The 24,134-nt window shown below is 33.4% G+C and overlaps 2 protein-coding genes across 3 annotated transcripts in view; both read left to right on the top strand.

Moving 5' to 3' along the window:
* The first annotated feature begins 246 nt into the window (after positions 1 to 246).
* Positions 247 to 4,029, top strand: LOC123694078 (protein FAM8A1). The gene is made up of 4 exons (XM_045639386.1): positions 247 to 677; positions 1,287 to 1,425; positions 1,817 to 1,943; positions 2,143 to 4,029. Exons 1-4 carry the CDS (start codon positions 338 to 340, stop codon positions 2,464 to 2,466), a joined length of 930 nt encoding a protein of 309 aa, XP_045495342.1. The 5' UTR covers positions 247 to 337; the 3' UTR covers positions 2,467 to 4,029.
* Positions 4,030 to 9,392: 5,363 nt separating this feature from the next.
* The window catches only part of LOC123697692 (ras-related protein Rab6), a 28,835-nt gene continuing 14,093 nt past the window's right edge, over positions 9,393 to 24,134 (top strand). Inside the window, exons 1-3 of one of the 2 annotated variants that reach the window (XM_045644227.1) lie at positions 9,393 to 9,607; positions 9,924 to 9,982; positions 11,227 to 11,386. In XM_045644227.1, the coding sequence (XP_045500183.1) occupies positions 9,538 to 9,607; positions 9,924 to 9,982; positions 11,227 to 11,386 (289 nt within the window). In that variant the 5' untranslated portion in view covers positions 9,393 to 9,537. The remainder of the gene's footprint in view (positions 9,608 to 9,923; positions 9,983 to 11,226; positions 11,387 to 24,134) is intronic. The other variant, XM_045644234.1, reaches the window with a different exon arrangement.

Genomic DNA, 24,134 nt, shown 5'->3' with positions numbered 1-24,134 from the left:
TGATAAATTCATTGGTTTCAATAAGGTTATTAATTGATTGTCACTATTATTCTAACGCATGATCGAAGTAAATGTATAATTATATTATTTTTACATTTGTATTTACTATTAATAATAAAAAATCTGAAATCAAATATGGTTAGATCTTCCAAAAATAGAGAAATAGGTAAGCGTTGTCTGTTTAATGTAATGATATTACATCTGTAAAAATTAATTGTCACTTTGGCATATCATCAATAAATAAATCTGACGTGTATCTACTCAATACACTCAATATTGAGATTGAGTAAACAAATTACTTAAAATTACGCTGTTTTGATAATTTTCATGTGAAATAATGACGGAAACAGAGCGACCCGACAATAATGTGCCATCAGCGGAGAGAGAAGTGGACCTTGCTGCCACTGGCGATCGTCCGGCTACAACGGAGAGAGAAGCGTATTTTCAAGCCTTGAGATTATGGATCCAGCAAGCGCAAATGTATCAGAATTTGTCATCATGTTTCCCATATTACATGATGAGTTTGCAGGGGATGCAAAATAATCAAACAAATATGCCCTTGCTGAACAATAATTACCAGTTCCAAGGGCAGCAGTTTCCGTTCCAAGTGCCGCCGGTCCCTCCCCGACAAGACCCGGAAACCCAAGATCCTCCACCTCCTCTAAGCCCAGCTGAATGTATGTGGTAACATTTGGTACTAAACTACACACAGATATTAGAAGGTTTTAATCTGATGCAATTCTGTGTAAATGAACATAATGAAAGAAGGCAGATGAAATAAACACCTTGCTTGCATTCATACAATACTTAAATTCATCATTAATTATTTTTTACATTTATATTACTATCTGTATATATTGGAATATTTGCCATCTTTACCAATATAAAATAAGGAGATCTTAATTCATTAGGTGTATTGCTGCCGAGAGATTACTTTTATGTCATGACATTGCCATTATACTTCTTCCTTTCTGTTCATTTAATAAATGAATATCCTATTATATACAGTGGTCAGTGACATGCTACTTTTACCCCCATTACCCATTGCATTACAATACTAATTTATTCTATGCCAATGAAGCCGCAGGTGGTAGCCTAATTTTTATACATACTTAGGCCTATAGAGATATTTCAGACCATCTATCACACTTTTGTATACATCTTATATCAAAACTCAAAAACTCGAACATATTTATTTATTATATACATTATTTATTCAACTACTCTTTTAAGCAGCTCTTTGAAAAATACAGAAATATAATTATTTACCACATTTATCTTTTCAGTAATACAAAGACACGGAGGATATGAGTATTTAATCCCGCAGCTGTATAAGCGACTATTTGCTGAATTCATTGACTTCATGTTGCTGTTCATTTTGAAGCTCATTGTGACCTTTGTTGCGGTTGACATGTTTGATATCATGTAAGTCATTTGGATAATTATTGGAACAAATATTTTAATATCGAATTCCTGATATAAATATTATTTTGTTGTATAATATGTCTGTGTCTTGTGTTAGTTATCCAAAAAAAAAAAATACGTGTAGCACTCGAGGACTGCCGTGGTAAAGCTATTGCATAGCATGCATAGCACCTCCGTGCCAGTCGGAGTGGGGAGCGTGAGGTTTTTCGTTACGCAATTTCTGGATTCGGTCCCCGCGCTGAAGGCCCGCGATAGAAGCTATGCAATAGCTTAAAACACTTAAGTAAATTAACTCCTTTCATCAGTAGACAGCATTTCAGTTTGCAATTTGTCCATATATTCACAATTTTATCAATATAAAGTAAAAGTTTTTTTATTCAATTTTTTGTAGCGATCTGGAAAAATTTGACTTGTACAAATTCAGTGAGAATTATGATGATTACCAATATGCAATGGAGTTGACGTCTGAGATTCTGCTCTTGGAGATTATCTACAGGGTACTTGTCTGCATTTATGAAGTAAGCATTTTATTGTTATATGTTTATGTTTAATTATTTCTTTTGAGGAAAAATTGTTCAATTGATCAAAACTTGGACCAAAATAGCAATCTAGATTAAAACTGTGCTTACAAGTATACTGACAAAAACTTATTTTATATAAGCAATACACTAGAATTACAAATACAAATTTATAGTGTTAATAATACTTCTATTCCAGGCTTTCTGCCTCAGCAGCAGTACTGGACGCTTGGGAGGAGCTACTCCCGGCAAGGCTCTGCTCGGACTGCGTGTAGTGACCGCAACAGCCGTGATCGCAGTGGAAGGTAGACCAAAGGAAACCGTTCTTTTATATCCTGGACGACCTCTCAACTTCTCAACGGCTCTAGCTCGCTCACTCCTCAAAAACTTCCTGATCTCTCTTCTCTTTCCCCTCTGTGTGATTCTGTTTGTCTTTCGATTCAATCGTACTGGCTATGACCTTCTATGCGGCGTTATTGTGGTTGAAGAAAACATGTTCCCGGCAAGACGTCATGCACCTTGAACGGTTTTGTCATTCTGTCTGTCTCAAACATTATAATCGTACACGGATTAACTTATATGTCGTAGTAGATAAATGTATAGAGTACCAATTATAGACTTCAGTACGAATTTAGAAACTCCTGCGCTTTTAACGTTTTAATGGACTTCTGGGCCTACATATGAATTTAAAACTTTTCAATGGATATAAGCATCTCAGTGTTGTTAGAAAAGTAAGTAGTCTCTGAATGTTTAGAAAAAGTTATGTGTGTAGAATTCATTCAATCTGTTCTATTGTATCTTGAACATGATCATAAACCTTCAAAGTCCTTGATGTTGAGAGAAAATTGCCAACTCTAACCAAATGAAGTTCTTTAAACTGTTTCCCGATTTTTTTCTTTACATACTACGAAACGAACGAAAATAAACAATTTTTTAAAATAATCTTCTCAAAATTTCGCATTTATATTATTAGTGGTATAGGATAGTGGCTCTTCAGAATCATTAGTGTTTTCGAGTTTTCATCTTGTGTAGAAATTATTTAATGGAATGAATGGTATTTTTGTAAACAACTATATATATTCGGTGCGTAGTTTATACAGCAAGCACCTTAATTTAAGATGTTATACACATCTCTCATAGACCACAGGGCTTTGTCTTGAATTTCTGGTAATAATTAGGCTAAGCTTCTTCGAGTTATGAATATGCTCATATTCCTCTTACTGCAAAAAAGACTGCTGGCTACACGATATTTTTTTAATGGCTAAATCTATCCATAATATTTTAATTTTGAAAAATGGAATAATATTGAATGGGGTTGCTAGATCATTAAGCAAAATCGCCAAAATGATACTGTTCTGATATCACTGATATTTAAAAATCTCTACATATTATGAGAGACATATTGTGTTTATGCAAAATAAAAAACCCTTGTATATCATTCCTTCATAAGTAAATCTTGATAATGTATGTTCATTGCAGCATCATCTATATTCTAAGTACATTATAGTAGAAAATATCTACAATTTCCATATGTAATGAATTTATATATAAAGACAATATAGCTAAAAATATTGTAATTTCTTAATGTTATTGAACATGCGTTTATCTCGGTGTTGTGAGTAAAACATTTGCTTTGACAAGTCTATAAGTGTAGTCAAAGCATTATGATCTATAAACATTAGTGTTTATAGATACTTTTTTCAATAAACGTAATGTTATGTATTTAAAGCCAAAGAATATCTATTTAACTGCTTGCCTCCTTCGTAACATTAACAGCAAATATGTAATTTAAGTGGCCGTTTATTTGGTGCCATTAAAGTAACAGTGGTACAATTTGTAGTTGATTTTAATGTCATAAAAACAATGAAAAAAAGTAACAAGATTCAATTACCCGCCAATTTGTATGGCAAATATCATAGGAAATGTTTGTAATTTGTATTAAAATGTTTACTGCTATAAAATAGGAACGAAAAAAATATCATCTATTTTCATAATCAACTACTTGTGTAATTTTATTATGACTATGTTTTTATTGTTAAAATATGTGTTGTATACATTGTGATATTGATTTCAGTTTTTATTTTGTAAATATAATTTTATTTAATAAAAGTTACTTATAAAAATAGTTAGTGTTTTTTTAAACTTCCCTACTACTTTTAAAAATTTTATAATGAATAGGTTATTTGAGTTAGTTTTTACTTTGTAAAACATAATGTTTCTTCAAAAATATAAGGTAAGCCTCTAAGTAAGGCAAAAAGAAATGATTGTTACGGCAAATTTAAGTTTAAAATCATAGTTCAGGATACATCGCCCATTTTTGCAAGTGACTACTATCAAGCTAGGGTGATACTATACGAGCGGTTTTCCCGCCGCGGGAATCCGCTTCTGAACCGCACTAGTCACAAGTTAATATGAAAGTTGTATGCTGCATACTACACTGCGCGGTTTCCCGTCGCGGTTCACAGGCGGGACAAATTCGACCGCCGCATGCAGCGTCAAACCGCCGCTGATAACCGGCCGCGGCGCTTTAAACTACACGGGCGGTTTCCCACTACGTTACATCATTCGGCGCGGGACCTTGGCGCTCGCTCGTCATGTTCAAATGAACAGAAAACAGCGATAAACCGCGTCCCGTGTAGTTTAATAGTCTGCGACAGCTTTGGCGCGCGGATTCCCGCGGCGGGAAACCGCGGCGGCGGTTTGTAGCTTTATTTTGATGAGACGCCCAATAATTTCGTGTACGAAACTCTCGATTGTGGTAGTTAACAGAGATAACAAGCATAAAAATTTTTGATTTGATGGTTCTCAAATATTTATTACTAACTGAATTTTTTTTTTGTTCAATCTCAAGATATTTATACCTAAATTATTCGAAAAAATATTTGTCCTACAAAATCTATGGTTGGTTCAAAGAGTCCCCCTTTCCAAAGTTTATCGATAACGAGGTCATCATAAATGATTACTAACAAGCTGATTTTTTTGTTTTCACTTAGTTAATATTTATATAATTCAACAGACATATTGTCCTACAAATTGCGTAATAGTTAAATATTTGAGAACCATCAAATCAAAAAATTTTATCCTTGTTATCTCTGTTAGCTACCACAATCGAGAGTTTCGTACACGAAATTATTCGGTGTCTCATCAAAATAAAGCTACAAACGGAAAATCAGCTTGATAGTAGTCACTTGCAAAAATGGGCGATGTATCCTTTTTTTTTTTTTTTTTTTTTTTACGTTGGGAAATGCACTTACGCATCCCCCTCTACAGTTTTTCTGTGTGAGGGGGTATGTGGGACTCGCAAAAGCCATACCCACTAAAACCCAACGGTGGCCACCGTTCGCCTTCGGCGGCAGGGGTTAACAGCTAGGCCTTGTACCCCCACCGCCTACATGGTGATTGCCGCAACTTGGCGACTCGTTCAGGCCCATACATGACAATAGGCAACGGTATCGTTTAACGATAACGTCGCCCTATTATCGGGCTATCCGCCTTCTGTCGCAGGGGGGGGCCGGTTTACTTGCAGCGAGCATAACTATAGTATGCTCGTCTCTACGTAAACCTCCCCCCTGTGCTTGTTTGGCTCTTGTATCAGGGCTGACGCTGGACGTATAGACGTTTGCGTCTGCCCGGTCTACGCCGACGCAGAGGATCCGCCGCTGGGTCATTTTCCCGGGCCCTCTCTGCGTCTTCCTTCGCCTTCATTATTGTTTCGCAGAAGGCAAGACAATACTCCATTTCGCGTCATCAGCGACCATCATGTTCACGAGGGTTTGCAGGTTCAACTCGTTGTTTGTACCCAGCAAGCCCTCGAGAGGCCTCCTTTCGGCTGTCCATGCTGGACACTCGACCAACGTGTGTTGAGCCGTGTCAAGTTGGCTGCTGCAGTGGTGGCAGGAGGGGGCCGGTTCACGCCCTATCCTATGCAGGTAGCTGCCAAAGCATCCATGCCCCGACAGCACCTGCACCAGTCGGTAGCTGAGTGACCCCCATCCTCTTTCTACCCACTCTTTAAGCACTGGACTAATCGCGCTAAGGGTCCAGGCCCCCACGCATGATGAACTTAGTTCGTGAGCCCATTTTCTGAACACCGTGTCTCGAGCTTCCCGCTTCCAGCCTTCGAGTGTTTCGGGAGGCAGATCTAAGTCTCTCCCTCTTGCCTCCGCTCTGCGCCAGTAGACTTCCGCCAAGGCGGCCGCTTCGAGGTGCCAGGGTGCAGTCCCGGCTATAACGCACACCGCATCGTACGAAACGGTGCGGTACGCCCTTGCAACCCTTATGGCTATCACTCGCTGCGACCGCCTCAGCACAATAGTGTTGCGCGTTAAAAGCTTGTCAGCCCATATTGGGCATCCGTACAACGCCTGTGAGCGAACAACTCCAGCAAAGAGTCGGCGACATGCTCCTCTCGGCCCTCCAATATTCGGCATGATGCGGCAGAGAGCCGCTGCCGTGTTGTTGAGCTTTGTAGCCAGTGCCGTGAAGTGAGCTTGGAATGTCCATCTCGGATCAAGCACCAGGCCGAGATATTTCAGCCTGGGCCCAATTCGGATGGGCACTCCGCTCACCACAATCTCTTCCCCAGTTGGTGGAGCCCTCCGATGGCCGTGGAACCATATGGCTTCCGACTTCTCAAGTGCTACTTTAAGCCCCAGACCTTTTATTTTAGCAACCACCTGTGCCACCCCGGCCGTAGCCCGGAGTCGTGCCTCTCTGAAGTCACGCCCAGTAGACACGACCAAAGTGTCATCGGCGTAACAGATGGCGCTAACGCCTAGCGGCAACACGCCTCGTAGCACATGGTTGTATCCGATGTTCCACAGGAGAGGTCCCAGAACAGAACCCTGTGGAACACCGCATGCAACCCTATGGCTACCCCAGCCACAGGGGGCGATGTATCCTGAACTATCATAAAATCATCCGTGAAATTTTCAAGTGATGCAGCCTGGTGACAGACCCTTTTGGTACAGAACCAGATGTATTATTTTACTTTATGTACAGAACCCTAAAAACATTTTAATTTCAATAGAGTAGATAGTTTAAAGAACTTTTATTTTGAATTTAAACCCCGTTAAATACCTAACGAATCTTATGGCGGAGCATTGGCGGCGCTTATCATTCCCTCTCACTAACACAGTACACACGTGCCGTACGGCATGCAAAAAAATAGGGAAGAGTAAAATCACTAAAATATATTTGATTTTCTCTTTAATAGTTTTTATCATAAATTTACAATGACAATTATGTATTTGTGATAGTAAAATATAATGTTTTATTGGAATTTGACAAAATATGTTCTTTCATCTTTGGGAAAAGTGGTGGGTGTAGGCTCTCTTTTTAAATAAGTCTATGTCATACATGTGCGGGAATACTGAACTTGGTAGACTGTTCCACAGAGTGGTACGTGGAAAAAAGTGTCGCGAGAAGCGTACGCTACTCGTTCGCCAGCGGTCCAAATGATGTGCATGGAAGTTGGCTTTATGGCGGGCGGTGCGGTGATTTTGTTGCATTCTGTATACGTAAATATGATAATTCATATAAATACACAAATACCATCACAAAGAAGTTTATCAACAAACAATTTGAAATAATGAATATGTTATTTTTTTTTTTTTTTGCTGACCCTACCATATGTCAGTGTCAGCTTTGGCCGCCATTGAAGATTCGTTTCTATAATGAAACGCTCTATACCAAAAGATTAGAATAATCGCCTTAGAGTATATATTACAATAGTATAGAGCGAGTGTATTGCACAAATTGCATAGTGCGCATCGTAGGCAGATGAGCTATAGATACTATATAGATGTGTGTGTGACAAATAGGGATGGGTAGATATCAATTGCGTGTTAAACTATCGATAAGTTATGTAAATAAATATGTATCATAAGTAAATTTTATGTTCAATAAGTTATTAAAGGAAAAATATGTGAATAAAGTATAAATATGTAATTTTAAATTTGTTTACCAACTGAATAAAGTTTGTTTATTCCATTTGAATATTAAATATTATATAAGAAATTTTCTTGTATTAATTATAAGTACTTTAAAAAAATATGTTTGATTGGAATATAAGAAAAACGTGAGTACTTTTTAAATAATAAAGTTAATAAAATAGAGGATCGGGTTTAGTGCTATTTATTAATAATAAATCAAACAATAATAATAATGTTTGAAAAATGGTAAAAAATATTAAGGAATAATTAATAATTTAAAATGATAATATAATAAATAATATTAATAATTTCTTTATTTAATTTTATCCATTCTACTATCAAAATCTTCAAAATCAATTTAGCGGTTCAGAAAATATATCGTAACATTACATACTTTACATTTACACTATAATACATTCGCATTCATAATTTAGAAAGTGTATCGTACAAAACACACCACAAATTTATTTATAATACATTTTTAAAAGAGTTTTAATTTTAAAGTTAAATAAATAATTTGTTAAAATATAGTTCTTCTAGTAAACTTTATATCGAGTACAGCGTTGGTCAGGTCACATCACTACGATCACGTGGCGGCAGTGAGGCGCGCGAGCGAGCCTGCGCGTGTCCGCCTCCCACCTACTCTTCACCCCCGCGATGCTAGATTTATTTTCATAAAATTATGTATAACAATCGACTTACTGATGAAATGTGATAGTGGATTTCAATTTTGTGTATTTTCTAGTATCGTTTTTGCAAGATAGAACTGCACATTTCACCACTTTTATTCGTAAATATGAAAAAAATCCAGAGCAACGCACTTCGTGAGCACTCAACCACGACTGCGAGCGCTCGCGGCGGGAGCGTCGTGTTGTTCCCACCTGTGCCTACTGTTCCCACTTGGTTGTTCGCACTCTATAGATAGTATATATACTCTAAGATAATCGCATTTAAAATTCGTTCAAAAGTTTTATTCATCCAATATAATGTAGACCAAGCCTAAATACCCAGTTGAAAAAAAAAACTCAAAAAAATACCACAGATATTTTTAACCGATTTCCAAAAAACAGGCTTCTATAACTGCCAGTTAAAGCATAAAGGTAGTACCTAGATTTGGCTACCGACCTAAATGAGAGTATAGCCTAGCCGGTAGCCCTAATCAATAAATTATTTTTCGGTTTTTTTTAGTACGAAGTTGTAGTTTTGAAGTCAGTTTGTTTTAGGCACAGGTTTTAGGTCAAGTTATATTTTTTTAATAATTGAATCGAAGTCTTTTTTTTCATAATTATCTGTGATAAAAAAAACAAACTTGTCAAAAAATTTGGATGCGTTCAGTTTAGGCCTCTGAAACATAAATTTTTAATTGATAATAACACCGAAGGTAGTCCTATAAAAAGCTTTAAATATCCAAAATTAAAATTAACTCTACTTTTCCCACTACAATAATATGATAATAAAATTATGAATTGCATAGCAATATTTTTTATTGAGAAATGTTGCTGAGTTGGCTTTTGCGTAGGTCCGTCAGTCTGTCGTAACGTGGCGGCGCTGCGCTCGTGTGTGCCGCAGGAGTGGCCTGAACTGTCAGTTTATGTAGTTTTCTGTGATAAGAATTACTGTGAAATTATAGTTTAGCTTACTTATTAATAAAAAATAGCACGATGTCCGCGTCAGGTGAATTCGGTAATCCTTTGCGCAAGTTTAAATTGGTTTTTCTCGGTGAACAGAGCGGTAAGTCAAAGCAATTGACCATCCAGTCGTACATTTTTAATACATAGGTAGTTTTTGAATTTACGACACGTATATAGATTCGTCTAGACTTTATCGAATTACTGATCTACATTTCGTGGGGTTTTGATATAGTTTTTGTATGAACAGTGATCAAGATCTGCAGATATTAGGCTGAGGCATTATGTAGGTTACTCATATTTTGAAGAGGCTTGTACCTAGTCGATCTTCTCACGAAGCCTCAGTATTCGTCATTAATTGGATTGTATTGTATAGGTGTAATTAGAAAGTGGATTGAACGGGAACTTATGTTTTTCAGTGGGAAAAACATCACTCATCACAAGGTTCATGTATGATAGTTTCGACAATACTTACCAGGTGAGTCATGATTTATTCGATGCCTGTACATTAAATATTGTTAACAAGCATTTTTCTTCACACGAAACATTATAAAGTCACATTATTAAATACTTATTCATTTATGTTATTTCTAATGTAATTAGAAACTTTGAAATTTCATCTGATAAGAAAAGTCAAGCAATTTTTATACCATTGATATTCTGAATGTTTTTATGACGATTGACTTGATATCCATCATTAATGGTATGCAATTAATGCTTATATTTTAACTCTCATAAGTAGCAACTAATAAATTTTATTCCATCAAATTTTTCATCAATAAAATGAACATTTTAATAATATGAGTGCTGCTTTTTCATGTTTAAACAATGCATACTGCTACTTTATACAATTTTATGTAACTAAGTGGAGAAAAATCCATAACATCATGTTGTATCAATATAATTTAATCACAATACATATAAACATTTATAAATAATGATGATACATGAAAATGCCATAACATTTCAATTATTAATCATAATTAGATTTAAATAACAATCTGCTGATAATAAATACATATTTATGATTCATTAGACATTCTATTAATGAAATAGATTAATGCTTTTAGATACACTAATAAGAAGCAATAAAAAAAAAAAAATACAGAATAATTCTAATTCTAAAGCATAACCATATTATTAAAAATGTGACAGTAACATTTCAAAAAATATCAATTCAATAATGTTTAATTACCTACTAATAGATACCATAAAAAGCTTTTCTCATCATGTTGAACCTTATCTGGAATCTATTCTGTTTTATTTCTTATTATTAGATTCAGCATTCAAAATATAGATAAAGAGTAACTATGTGTACACATGACGATTTGTAAGAAGTCATTAAAATAGTGTTGTTGTTCCATACAATGATACATATTGTAGCCTACATAAATATTCCTTATCATTAAAATTATGACAGTTACACAATTACACTGTTATTTCCCTTATTCCTTAAAATTCATTGTTTGTTTATAATTATGTATTGTTTCTTTTCTCATTAGTTTTATTAACAAATGTAAGAAGTTCTACATTGTGGCCTTCAAAAAAGAGCATATTATTTATCATTAAAAGGCTGGTAAGTACCTGTAACCAGTGTTACAAGTGCTTATGGGTGGTGACCAATTAACATCAAGTGGCCCGCCTGCCCCTTTGCATACTCTGACCTGAAAACTGTCAATTTTTTACATAAATAGATAATAAATCACTTATTATTCCGAACAGGCGACAATCGGTATAGATTTCCTGTCGAAAACAATGTACCTAGAGGACCGTACAGTGAGACTGCAACTGTGGGACACCGCAGGCCAGGAGAGATTCCGATCCCTCATACCTTCGTATATTAGAGATTCAACTGTCGCCGTTGTAGTATATGATATTACCAGTAAGTGTATTTTTTATTATTTTGTGTGATTGTTGTTCGTGATAGTGAATGTATGATTTAAAAAGCTTGGTGGATTGGCTTTGGATCCTGCATGTCTTTGTAGAGAAGATAATTCGTTTTTTACTTGACTTTACACAAAATTGTTCTGAATAATGTGCATTTTGTGTCTTTACATGTTTATAGTTATGGTTCTGTTTTATAGCCTGTAGAAAAACATTCTAATTTTTACTATCTAAACAACCTTTTTTTTAAGATCTGATTTATACTGAATATTTCATTTACCAATATGGAGATAAAGCTAGCAAATAACGAAGGAATATATCTTTTCCGTGACATTTATATGAAGTCTATAAACTGTCAGGAAATAGGTTAATCACTTCTGTGTTAAGGGTTAATGATGTTAGGACATAGGTCATAGTGGCATTGTTTATGTACCCTAGGTTTAAGACTAGCCAATATAGAGTGACCTGATTGTTTTATATCTTTGGCCAAACTTTGACTCTGGAAAATTCCTTTTGATGAAGAAATGTGTGTTTTCTTGCAGCTATTGTTTTACTTTTTCAAGGAAATACATTTTGTTTTTAGAAACGAAACAAAAAGTTAACAGATAGCTTTAATCTTTATTTTAACAGTGATCAAAGAGTATATTGCAATACTGTAATTGGGGATAAATCATTAAATTTGTTTCGAATTTCCAAAGAAAAATGAATTTCAAAACAGCTGCTGAAAATTTCATGTGCGATATAGGAATCTTTAATGGACCTGTCTTTCCAATCCATAAATTTCAAGTATATAATGAGCAATAAATATAAGCCTGTATATTTGTAGTATCAGATCGATACTTACGCGGAATCGAAGTCATACTTTATCCGTCAAAAGTCGACCTAAGATTAAGGACAAGGTTTATTGGATGAATGAATGAAACAAAGAAGTGGCCACCAATTATTTCAGCGCAGCGTAAAGAATTGATTACAAGCTGCCGCATTATAAAATACTAGCTGTGCCTCGCAGTTTTACTCCGCTCCTGTTGGTCTTAGCATGATGATATATAGCCTATAGCCTTCCTCGATAAATGGGCTATCTAACACCGAAATAATTTTTCAAATCGGACCAGTAGTTACTGAGATTAGCGCGTTTAAACAAACAAACAAACTCTTCAGCTTTATAATATTAGTATAGATTACGCAGAAAATTGGGAGCATTGCACTATTTTGCAATTGATAGTTGAAAATTCGAACTATGATAAAATGAGGAAGGATAATGTAATTGAGCAGTCTTTAGCAATGGAAACAAGAGATATTATCATACTACTGTTTTGGTTATGGGACGTGATTCACATAACATTTGTAATTTATAAAATTAAACACAAAAAACACCGTATCTTTCGCAATCTGAATAATAAATTACCTAATCGCGGTGTATCTGTGTCGTGTGAAATGGAAAATTTCAAGTTTAATAAAAGCGATTATGTATGAACAAATATTATTATTAAAACAATAAATAAATAACGAATAAACAGTAAGTCATTGATCTACAAATTCTTAGATTATACTTGTCCTAAATAATAAGAATAGCGGGGCAAGAATTGGTGTATATTTCTTAAGCTTGTCATATCTCATTAATTATGTTATGTTTATTAATTAATTTTGGTTATTTTCTAAAATTGGTTGTCTGTAAAGTCGGTTTACTGACGATAGTTGAACGTGACAACGTCCGATTGTGCTTCTTTGTCGCTCGTTCCGCGCTCTCGCTCGCACTTCAAGCCTTACATGGAACGCCTCAGATGAGTCAGAGCGAGGTAACGCCGCATGAGTCATGTTTTTTCGTGCGTGCAGCCGGCTTTATCGAATTATAAGACGTTGTCACGTCAAAAATATTTTTCTCTAACATCGCTGCCTAGAACGCGTTGTAAATAATATGTACATTCTTTGCAAGCTTCCAACCTATCTTCTGTGTTGCTTGGCTATATTTAATTTCGTATATTATTAAATAACGAAACCTGTTACACAGTTGACAGATATATACTACGTACATACAGTTAGGAAACTAACTGCGATGAAATTATGACGTATAGCTATAGGGCTGTTACTTTTTGGTATTTAACCGACTTCAAAAATAAAGGAGGAGGTTATCAATTCGGCCTGTATATTTCTGTTTGCTTTTTTTCACAGTTGATTTAGTGATAATTTTGAGATTAAAACCCGTTAAAATACAAAAATGGTGTAGCCTAAATATGAATTTACAAGAAGAAACAATCCGAATTTATTAATTCACAGCTTGTAAAAGTAAATACGTTTTTATCAGTGCTATATTTCGAAATCTTGTTTTGTTATGGACGCCGAAGGCTAATTTAATGTAAGTACCTAAATTATTTATAATGCTTGATATTTGTATTATACATATTCAATAATTATTTTAAACCAGAATTTACAATACTTGTATGTAGGTTACCTACTAAATTATTTTTAAAACGATAAATTAAATTGACATAAAAAACACAAAATATGAAAAAATAAATTAAAATTATTATTATACGAGCATAGAACCTCCACCTTTTTGTTTTAGGATGAAAAAGAAAATAGTTTGACAGGCTTTAGTGCTTAAATACAATAATAATTATAATATCTATCTTTTCTTCCCTAATATTTACGTAATTATGCACATAAATTTAAACAAGATTTTTTTAAGGTTTCCATTTTTTTAGATTTTCGTGCTCTTCTAGATTGCGTAAAAAATAGATGCGATCTTTAAACAGACTGGACTCCTAAATAGGTACTATTTGTAGCTATCATTTTGATAGAAAATATGTCAACATAATTTAAAACTCATACTGCCATATCTATAGAAATTAAAAAATAGTCCCTTTTTAACTTGTAGTCAGATACGGTATTTACAAATATATTTATTGAAAGGGCTACAAACTGAAACAATCGATATTTATTTAATGTGAATTGACATCACTTTAAACTTTTTTCCATACTATATTCAAAATCTGTGGATGTGTCACCCGCTACTATCGATCCCCCTCAATACCCTCGTAAACACGCTTGATGGGGGGGGAGCCATTTCGAAAATTTTGTATGAAGTTTCCTTACTGTATGTATCTGTATATTGTGCCTGTTAGCTCAGCAGGTAACATAACGTCATTTAGCTAAGATCACAAAACTATGAGTCATATTCAAAATAAACACCAGGCGCGGTCAACCTACGTCCGTCCATACATAAATGGTAATAAAATTATGTAATGCTCATCAAAATATTTAAAAGTGAATGTGATTTTTTGTTTCTAGTTCTATTCAAATTATTAATTAAATTCTAATTCTTAAATGTAATATAATGGAATCGTAACATATATAATGAAAATAAAATTCATTGTTTAGTATTAGTAGATACTACACAGGTGTATACGTACGTACGTAAGTAAATAAATGTTATACATAGGTATACTGGAAACTTCTGGAAACTTCATCTATCCATTTAAAAAATTATACAATACTTTAAAAGTTACGTCGTATATTATTTACAACATAGAGCTAAAATAAAGAAAAAATATATTAATTATGGGAAACAAAGCCAGGCGGATTTGGCACAGCCAGCGCTGTGTAGACAGTTACATAAACCATCTTTGGCCTTATATTGTCCATTGAACCGGTTTATAAGGTTTTTGAACTTGTGTGTAATAAGTGAATACCTCTGCAAATTGCCTTTCGTTAACTGTAAAGTATTTTTAAAAAAGGTCACACGGGATTACTGTGGACCAGCTTTCCGCTCTTGGTATCGCTCGCTATGTCTAAAACCTAATAAATTATATACTAAAGCCTTCCTCTTGAATCACTCTATCCATTAAAAAAAAACTGCACCAAAATCCGTTGCGTACTTTTAAAGATATAATCTTACATAGGAAGTAGGGACGGATAGACAGCGACTGTTTTATACTTTGTAATGATAAGGAACACGGTTTTATCTCAAAATGTAATGAACGGGATACGCATCCGGTAAGCCCACGAAGTGCGGCGAAGATTTAACTGCTGCGTTGGATTATCGTAATTATAGTAATTAAGTACCTAAATATAATGTTTAGAAAAATACATGTAAACGTACAATGGTTATAGATATCTGAAAATATAATTTAATTAAACGTAACTGTCAAACATGTATTAAAAATTGTAAAATATAGATTTTTTGAGATAACAAAAGAAAGATGTGTTTAATTAAATATAAATCGTATAATACGAAAACCAGCAATATAGAATGAACCAATGTACATCACACTATTAAATCAATAAATATGGTGTCGATATTCTCATGACTGAATAGAAGTTTAATTAAAAATCAGTTCACATAAGATTGGTTTTAGTTTTTCTATTTACAGTTGATACCGTTAAAAATATACAATAGGCAACAGACACCTCTGCAAAACGGAGATAATATATTTACAGAACCAACCATCATAGTCTGAGGAAACCTCGGGTTTCCTAAATATTCCTTTTTGAATATTTTTTAGCTAACATCAGTCATGATAATGAAATTTTTAATTTTGAAAAGAAAAACAATAACGCGTATTTTAAACATTTTTCCGCCATGAAATTGTTAAATCTTTTACGGTTCTTAACTATCAGACAGATAGAGAAAATATTTATTAATAACTAGCGGTCCGCCCCGGCTTCGCCCGTGGTACATATTAACGTTTTCTCTACATAAGAACCATCCTCGTACTTCAAGGAATATAATAAAAAAAGAATTAAAGAAATCGGTTCAGCTGTTCTAAAGTTATGCGCTTACCAACACATTTTGGGATTCATTTTTATAATATAATGTTCTTATTTAATTTAGGTGGTAATGACTACCTGATGATGAAAAGAAAAACAATAGAAGCGTGTTGCTCTGAAAGAGAGAAACAACATTTAAAGCTATTGTTTTACAATTTTAATTCAATTGGTATAACCTCCTTATTTCTTAGTCGCACGTGACGCAGCAAGTGATCTTTTTAATTATAGAGTAATGTCAAACCATAGTGTACAAACACCCACAGAGTAAGTAATGACAATTGACAGCCAATTTTAAAGGAAGTCTCACATGAGAACTTCATTTACATCTCCCCCTCCGAATCGAATAAATGAAATTTAAAAGGTTTGCTTGTTTTATTCTACTACTGGAATAAGCTTTGTAATATGAAAATAATTCGACTCTAACTTTTTGTGACCCGTATTTACTTTGTAAATTGAATTTGAAATTTTGTCTATAATTTGATATGGTCCTATTTTCAATTCATCCAGTTTTTTTCGATTTAGCCTATTTCCGTTTTCTACATATACATAATCTCCGACTTTTAGTTCACAATGTTTTCTATTTTTATCAAATTTTTGTTTATTATAGTTGTGCGATTTTATACTATTTTTTAAGGCAATTTTGCGGTCTCGAATTAGATGATTCTGTGTTATATTTTGTTTCAGTTCCTCTGGTAGAATGTCAACATTTTTACCTTCTAATAAATATTTTGGGGAAAATCCCGTTACACTATGTTCTGTTTCGTTATATTTGTCGGTGCACTCATGAGCAATGGTTGTCCATGCAATTTTATCTCTCTTTTCATTAATCTTACATCTAATTTTATTAACTAACGTTTGGTTTAATCTCTCGTTTAGTCCGTTTGAAAATGGCGCATTTACTGCTGTGAAAACAATAGGTATATTTTCTTCTTTTAAATATTTTTTGAAATCATTTGAGTTTATGCCAGGATATTGGTCTGATAGGATTAAGGCAATTTTATAATCTTGTGTTACTTTTTTGACAAGTTTTATGAAATCATCCGCATTCTGAGTTTTTGATGTCAGAATATAGGCGTAACGAGTGAAGTGATCCACTAATAGATGCAAATATGTTTTGGTTGAACGAGTACCACCAAATCCCCCTATGGTGTCAATAGACACAATTTCAAACGGATAAGTAGCCGGACCTAAGTGAGACATCTGTCCAAATTTGTAATTTCCTCTAGATTTATTTTTTATGCATACATCACAAGTTTCGCAAAATTTTTTTATATTATTTGATAAATTTTTCGCTTGATAAAAGGGCTTAATTTTATTTTCCATTTGTTGTCTTCCTAAGTGACAGTAATAGTAATGTACATGTTTTATTATTTTTTTGCTTAACTCCTCAGATAGTACAATCTTTTCATTCTTTCCTATCTTTTTATAATATATATTATGTTTGAAAATTAATTTATTTGTATTTTGTTTTATATCCTCATTTTTATCTTGGTCCTCTTTTATGTCTTTTAATTTAATAAAGTTCACTACTTTTAAACTGCAATCTTGATTATCATATGATTCCAATACCGGATTTCTACTTAAGGTATCTGCCTCTATGTTATATTTACCTGGAGAATAAATTATTTTAAAATTAAACTGTGACAAATAATATGTTAGACTCCCCAGTTCTTCATCTGTTCTACTTTTTATATTCATATTTTCCAATGGTTTGTGGTCTGTATAAACCGTAAATGTTTTTCCTATAAGCCAGTGTTGCCAGTATTTTACCGCCTCTTTTATTGCCAAACATTCAAGATATGGCTTTCTTCTTTTTTTGAGAGTCGTTTAATTTTTTTGAAAAATAAGCACAAGGTTTTTCCTCACCGTTGGGTTGAATTTGTTTTAAAATCGCACCAATGCCTTGAATGCTAGCGTCTGTATACACATGTATTGGAAGGTCTGGATCAAAGATGGCTAGAATAGGTTTTGAGCAAAGTAGTTTTTTTATAGTTTCAAACGATTCTTGACATTTATCCGACCAAATGAATTTCTCTCCTTTTCTTAATAAATTATGTAATGGATCAAGGATAATTGAAATATTTGGTACATACTTTCCATAAAAATTAATTTTTCCTAAAAATTGACGAACATTTTTTTGTGTTTTAGGAATTGGGAATTCTTTTATAGCTATCAAATTATCTTTTAGTGGAGTGACGGTATTGTTTTTTATTATGTGCCCTAGATATTTTACTGAGTCCTGTGCAAAGTTGCATTTTGTGAATTTTAATTTTAAACCTTCTTTTAAGATTGCTTCTAATAATAAAGATAAGTGTTCAATGTGTTTTTTAAATGATTCTGAAAATACTAAAATATCGTCTATATAATTTACAGTAAAATCCGACAGTTTATGTTTTCTTATAATGCTACCCAATATTCTCTGAAAAATAGCCGGTGAAGTCTTTAAACCAAAAGGTAGACAGGTCCACTGAAAGTGAGCATCCTGTGTAACAAATGCTGTTTTATGTCTATCTTCAATTTTAAGAGGTATGGACCAGAACGCTGAGTTTACATCTAACGTTGAAAAATATTTACATTTTCTTGTTTTAATCATTAATTCCTCAATTAACGGAAATGGTTGTGATTGGGGAACTATAATTTTATTTAATTCTCGAAAATCTATACATAGCCTTGATTTTCTTCCTTCATCTTTTTTAAATGCTAGTGTTATGGGAGCAGCAAAAGGGCTGTAAGACTCCTCGATTAAATTTTTTTCTAGTAATTTTGAAATTTGTATTTCTATTTCTTTCATATCTTCAATGGAGCACCTATATGGTCTCTTACTACAGTATTTATCTATGATCAAATCTATATGAGCTTCATAACCTTTTACAGTGCCTACGTCATATTTGTCTCTAGCAAAAATTGAACTATATTTGGATATAAGATTATGAATAGCTGATTTTTCCTGATGTTGTAAATTATTTACTGAAATATCAAAATTATCTACTGGCATATTTTCATTAAAGTTTATTTTATATTCATCAATAGTTTCTTTTTTATCTTTATAATATAATGTATTATCATGATTTTTCCCTATGTCACTACCCAAATATCCAGCAAATTTTTTTGTGTTTATAGATTGGTTTTCTTTATCTTTTATGTATTTTTTATAATGGTTATTTTGGGTGATATCTAAATTTTCATTTTGGGTTAAGTGAAATTTTTGTATACAGTCTAGTCCAAGTAGGAAGTTATAATCAAAGTTTTCTTCGTCTATAACAAAAATGTTGACATATTTTTCAATTTCAAAAATTTTAATTTTTAATTTTACCATTCCTAATGTTTTTTTTACGCCATTAATTGTTTTTAAACCTGTATTTGTATTATAAGTAGGTATTTTTTTTATAGATAATAATCTAGAATTTATTAAGGACACATTAGAACCTGAATCATAGATTCCTGATGTTTCCAAAGTGTCATTAATTAGTAATTTAACTTTTATTAATGGCGGCACAATCAGTTTTTTGGGTTAATTTCATTTAATTCGGTCTCTAATTCTGAATTATTAACGCTCCTTATATAATCTTTTTTTGGCCTGTCATTATTTTTAATTTTGAACCAACATTGGGATTCAGGGTGGTAACGTATGCCTTTATTCTCTTTTTCACAAATTTTACATGGACTAATCATAGGTTTTACATTTTTCTCTTTTAGTTTATTTTCCAGAGGTCCTATCTTTTTATCAAATGATTTTATGTTTACCTTATGCTCTAATCTTCTTATACTATTAAATAGGTCTTTAATTTCTTTTAAACTATTCCTATCAATATTATCCGCAATAAAACTAGGTAATCCAGTGGCAATCAGATCAATTAGAGTGATTTTATCTATGGATTTATTTATTTCTAACAGTAGTTTTTCTTTTTTTAACGCATATTCCAGTAACGAGCCCTGCCTGTATTTATATAACATTGCATACCTGATCGGTGACCAACCCCTATCTGCAAAAGTATCACAAAAGTTTATTTTCCACACTGCCCATTCTGAATTTATGGTGTGCTTTATAAGCATGGAACTATACCAGTCTAAACAAGAATCTTCTATAAATAACCTAAAAATTTCAATTTTTCTGCTATCTTCTATTTCCATTCGTGCACATTCCGCTTCAAAAGTATTCATCCACTGAGACACATTAGTTATTTTGCTATTGAATTTTTCAATAACAAATTTTTCTGCCAATCTGTTAACTGGTTTTGGTTTATCTTTTTTCATTTCAGCGAAGCCCTCAATGATCCTTGATAGTGATTCTTCGGAAATTCCTGATGTAGCAGATGGTGGTTCTGTTTGCTCCTCCAGTAAATATCCCATAAATTGTTTATTCCCATCTTCATCACAATAAACCATCTTCATCTCCGGTTTCATGGATACCCATACTTGTCGTTTCTCATGTCGTCTTTGTAATGTAGCCTTCACTTTTTGAAATATTTGGGTCTGTGCTATAGCCTCATGCAGTCTAACAGGTTGTAATTTATCTGGGATGGCAAAGGTTCTGCCCTCTAAATCCGTTATTTTCGTTACACAAATTATATTTGTTTTAATATCTTCACTGGCCTTGACCATGAATTCAAATTTTAATTTATCCATTATTGATGATTGAAAACTAGCTGTACAAATGTTGTTTTATAATGTTCTTATTTAATTTAGGTGGTAATGACTACCTGATGATGAAAAGAAAAACAATAGAAGCGTGTTGCTCTGAAAGAGAGAAACAACATTTAAAGCTATTGTTTTACAATTTTAATTCAATTGGTATAACCTCCTTATTTCTTAGTCGCACGTGACGCAGCAAGTGATCTTTTTAATTATAGAGTAATGTCAAACCATAGTGTACAAACACCCACAGAGTAAGTAATGACAATTGACAGCCAATTTTAAAGGAAGTCTCACATGAGAACTTCATTTACATATTATAGATTATTTTTTATAGGTTTTTTATTTTACATGCATAGTGATATAAATAGCGAGTATTCTAAACAACATAATAAAAGACATTAAATTTTTTATTTCTCTGTATCTTTAACTCAAAAATTAAATATCTCCACCTAGACAGCTTTAGGCAGACGTATGCCTTTGTCTGCTCTATTGATCCTTTCGCTTTTACGAGTGAAAGAAGGCAGACAACATTTATATTAAATACAGATACGAGATATTTATAAGACTACAAATGTATTTTACTTTATAGGTAATGCAGTTATTTTATTTTGGTGTAACTGTTAAGTACCAAAAAGCTTTTAAAAAGTATGACTAATCAATAAGTAAAGAAAATGTGAAGTATTCAAAATTAATTTGTACTTTTATGACCTACTAGCTTACCGCCCGCGGCTTCGCCCGCTTTGTCTAAAACCTAATAAATTATATACTAAAACCTTCCTCTTGAATCACTCTATCTATTTAAAAAAAACCGCATCAAAATCCGTTGCGTAGTTTAAAGATTTAAGCATACAAAGGGACATAGGGACATAAGGACAGAGAAAGCGACTTTGTTTTATACTATGTAGTGATGACGAATGTATTTTGTAAAAAAGTTACCGGAACAATATTCAATACTAGCTGTGCCCTGCGGTTTTACCCGCAGTGCTCCACTCCTGTCGATGTGATAATATATAGCCTATAGCCTTCCTCTATAAATGGGCTATCTAACACCGAAAGAATTTTAAAATCGGACCAGTATTTCCTAAGATATTAGTATAGATTTACATTAAAGGTAAAAGGTTACGGTAAGGTTAAGATAAGGGTAAAGATATACACAGATAAAAAATTTGTATAAACTAACTGAATAACGAATATAATATTAAACTAAGAAGTACTGCAAATTGGTGTAGAGCACTCATTCTACAATCACGTAACATGACCCGCTGGCCGCTATGCATTTTGGGTTTGAACAATGTAATCGTAATAGTTTCATTTCACAATCAAATACACTCTCACTCTTCTGTGATATATTTAAACGTAAAGAGAATTGTTTTAACAAAAAACTAAACCGTCTTTAACTCTACAAAATTTTAATAAGGCAAAGGAAGGAACTAGCTAGCTTTCAAATAAAATATCATTAAAATCGGTTCACCCAGTCGAAAGTTTTGTAACAAAACACAAAATAAAATACAGTCGAAGTGAGAACCATCCCTTTTTTGAACTCAGTTGAAAGTAGGTATATTAAGTTTAATTCAATACGCTATTATATTTAATTAGTTCTAGGTCAAACGACGTAGCTTCAGTGTTCTAAAGCTCTTGACCGGGTCAAGGTATGTCTCTATGACCCGTTTAATGTGAATTTAAAATTAATAATATAGATATTTCATGGATAAGAAATATTCAGAGTCGTCGTTTTGTATTCTTATTCTCCTTCCTGAATATTAATGTCTAACATGATGTGTAAGTCTTTAAAATGTGAATAAAATGAATTGGCCGCTATCATCATTTAGGTACAGAGAACGTAATTACGGTCTATTTTATTACCTGAATGTTGTTAATAAAACTGAAACTATACATGTAAAGCAAGCGAGCCCGTAATGTCTCTTCTAAAACAGAGACAACTTATTAAAATGTTTCTAATGTTATTCTATGGAATGACTCGGACACAGTTCTCATTTATGATAGTATTTTTCTCAAAAATATATGCAGCATATCTGTACAAAATACATATTATTATGTAGGCTCTTAATGCGCGTTCAGAGTGCATTGTATTTTCTATTTGTATTTAGGTCGTGCTGTATTCAACATTTTTATACTGTGTTTCTTTATGCTCTTTCAGTACATTTGGCGACGACGCGACAGTCTATTAAAAATCAATAGTTGTATTCATGAGTCGCGTATATACAACTAATTCTACTCTCGTGACGTCCAAACTAAAAGCAAATTGCATTTCTTAACCCAATTAAACCGGGATAGAAATCGAATTGAACTATAACCAGTAAAAACTAAAAATGCAAGATTCAAGGCCAAAACTAATAATCCCTGCTGTTTCATACAACGGGTGTCGTAACGAATGAAAATAATTGTGAGTGCAAAAAACGCGGGAATTGAACTGAAAATTCGATTTCTGAATTCGGTTGCATGACACGTCTGCGGCTGTAAGTGGGCCGATGGCCTCAGGTGGAGAGCGTAATACCTGCTTGTACATCTATCTATATACAGGGTGTAATCGTTAAGTGTGCACAGACGATTATTCCGTAACTATTACAGATATCAAAAAACTTTAAACTGATATCGAAATTATTTAACCTAATGAGTAAAATGGCCATAATAAATTTTTAAAAATAAAACGAGAAATATCTTAAAAATTAACTTGAAACCCTCCCATACATTTTGTATGAGATACGAATATCCCATGTACATGGGTTGATCCAAAAGTAATGATAGTCAATATTAAACAAGGTCATTACAGTTATATTAATTATGTAGTTCTCTAGATAGTCTTCTAACTAGAAAATGTACTTCAATTTTTTTTTCCTTAACTTAAAAAAAAAACTTTGATTTCATCCACAAAAACCCCTCCACGCGGCCATCACTTCGCTATCGTCTTAAAATAATTTATTGCTAAGAAAGTGTTTCTTGTGCCGAGGAAAGAGATAAAAGTAAATAGGAGCTAGATCTAAAAAATAGGGTAGGTGTTCAAGCATTTGGAATGCCGATTTTTGAATGGCAGCCATCGCAACTGACGCTTTGTGATCTGGTGCGTTGCTTGGTGAAACAGCGTTCAGGTCCGCAGTTTGCCATGTCTCTTTTCCTGCCGCAATCTTTTAATTTGGTCTGTTTAGTAAGAGCCCAATAAAGTGGCTACCTTTTTAAAATATTCCACCATAATTATTCCCTCAGCGTCCCAAAAAACTACCGCTTTAAACTAACCTACTGATTTTCACTTTGAATTTCTTCATCGTCACTTTGGAAGCTCGCATCCAGGACATTGATTGTTTTTTGGTTTCAGCATAAACACGGTG

This window comes from Colias croceus, chromosome 1 (genome assembly GCF_905220415.1).
Source record: "Colias croceus chromosome 1, ilColCroc2.1".
Lineage (NCBI taxonomy): Eukaryota > Metazoa > Arthropoda > Insecta > Lepidoptera > Pieridae > Colias > Colias croceus.
The sequence above is the reverse complement of the archived record's forward strand: the minus strand, read 5'-3'. Positions and strand labels throughout refer to the sequence as shown.

What these genes read in the sequence shown, in the direction of transcription:
- LOC123694078 (XM_045639386.1), top strand. Translation starts at nt 338, where the DNA reads ATGACGGAAACAGAGCGACCCGACAATAATGTGCCATCAGCGGAGAGA. An exon ending in GTTGACATGTTTGATATCAT is followed by an intron (nt 1,426 to 1,816) that starts GTAAGTCATTTG and finishes AATTTTTTGTAG; the next exon opens with CGATCTGGAAAAATTTGACT. An exon ending in TACTTGTCTGCATTTATGAA is followed by an intron (nt 1,944 to 2,142) that starts GTAAGCATTTTA and finishes CTTCTATTCCAG; the next exon opens with GCTTTCTGCCTCAGCAGCAG.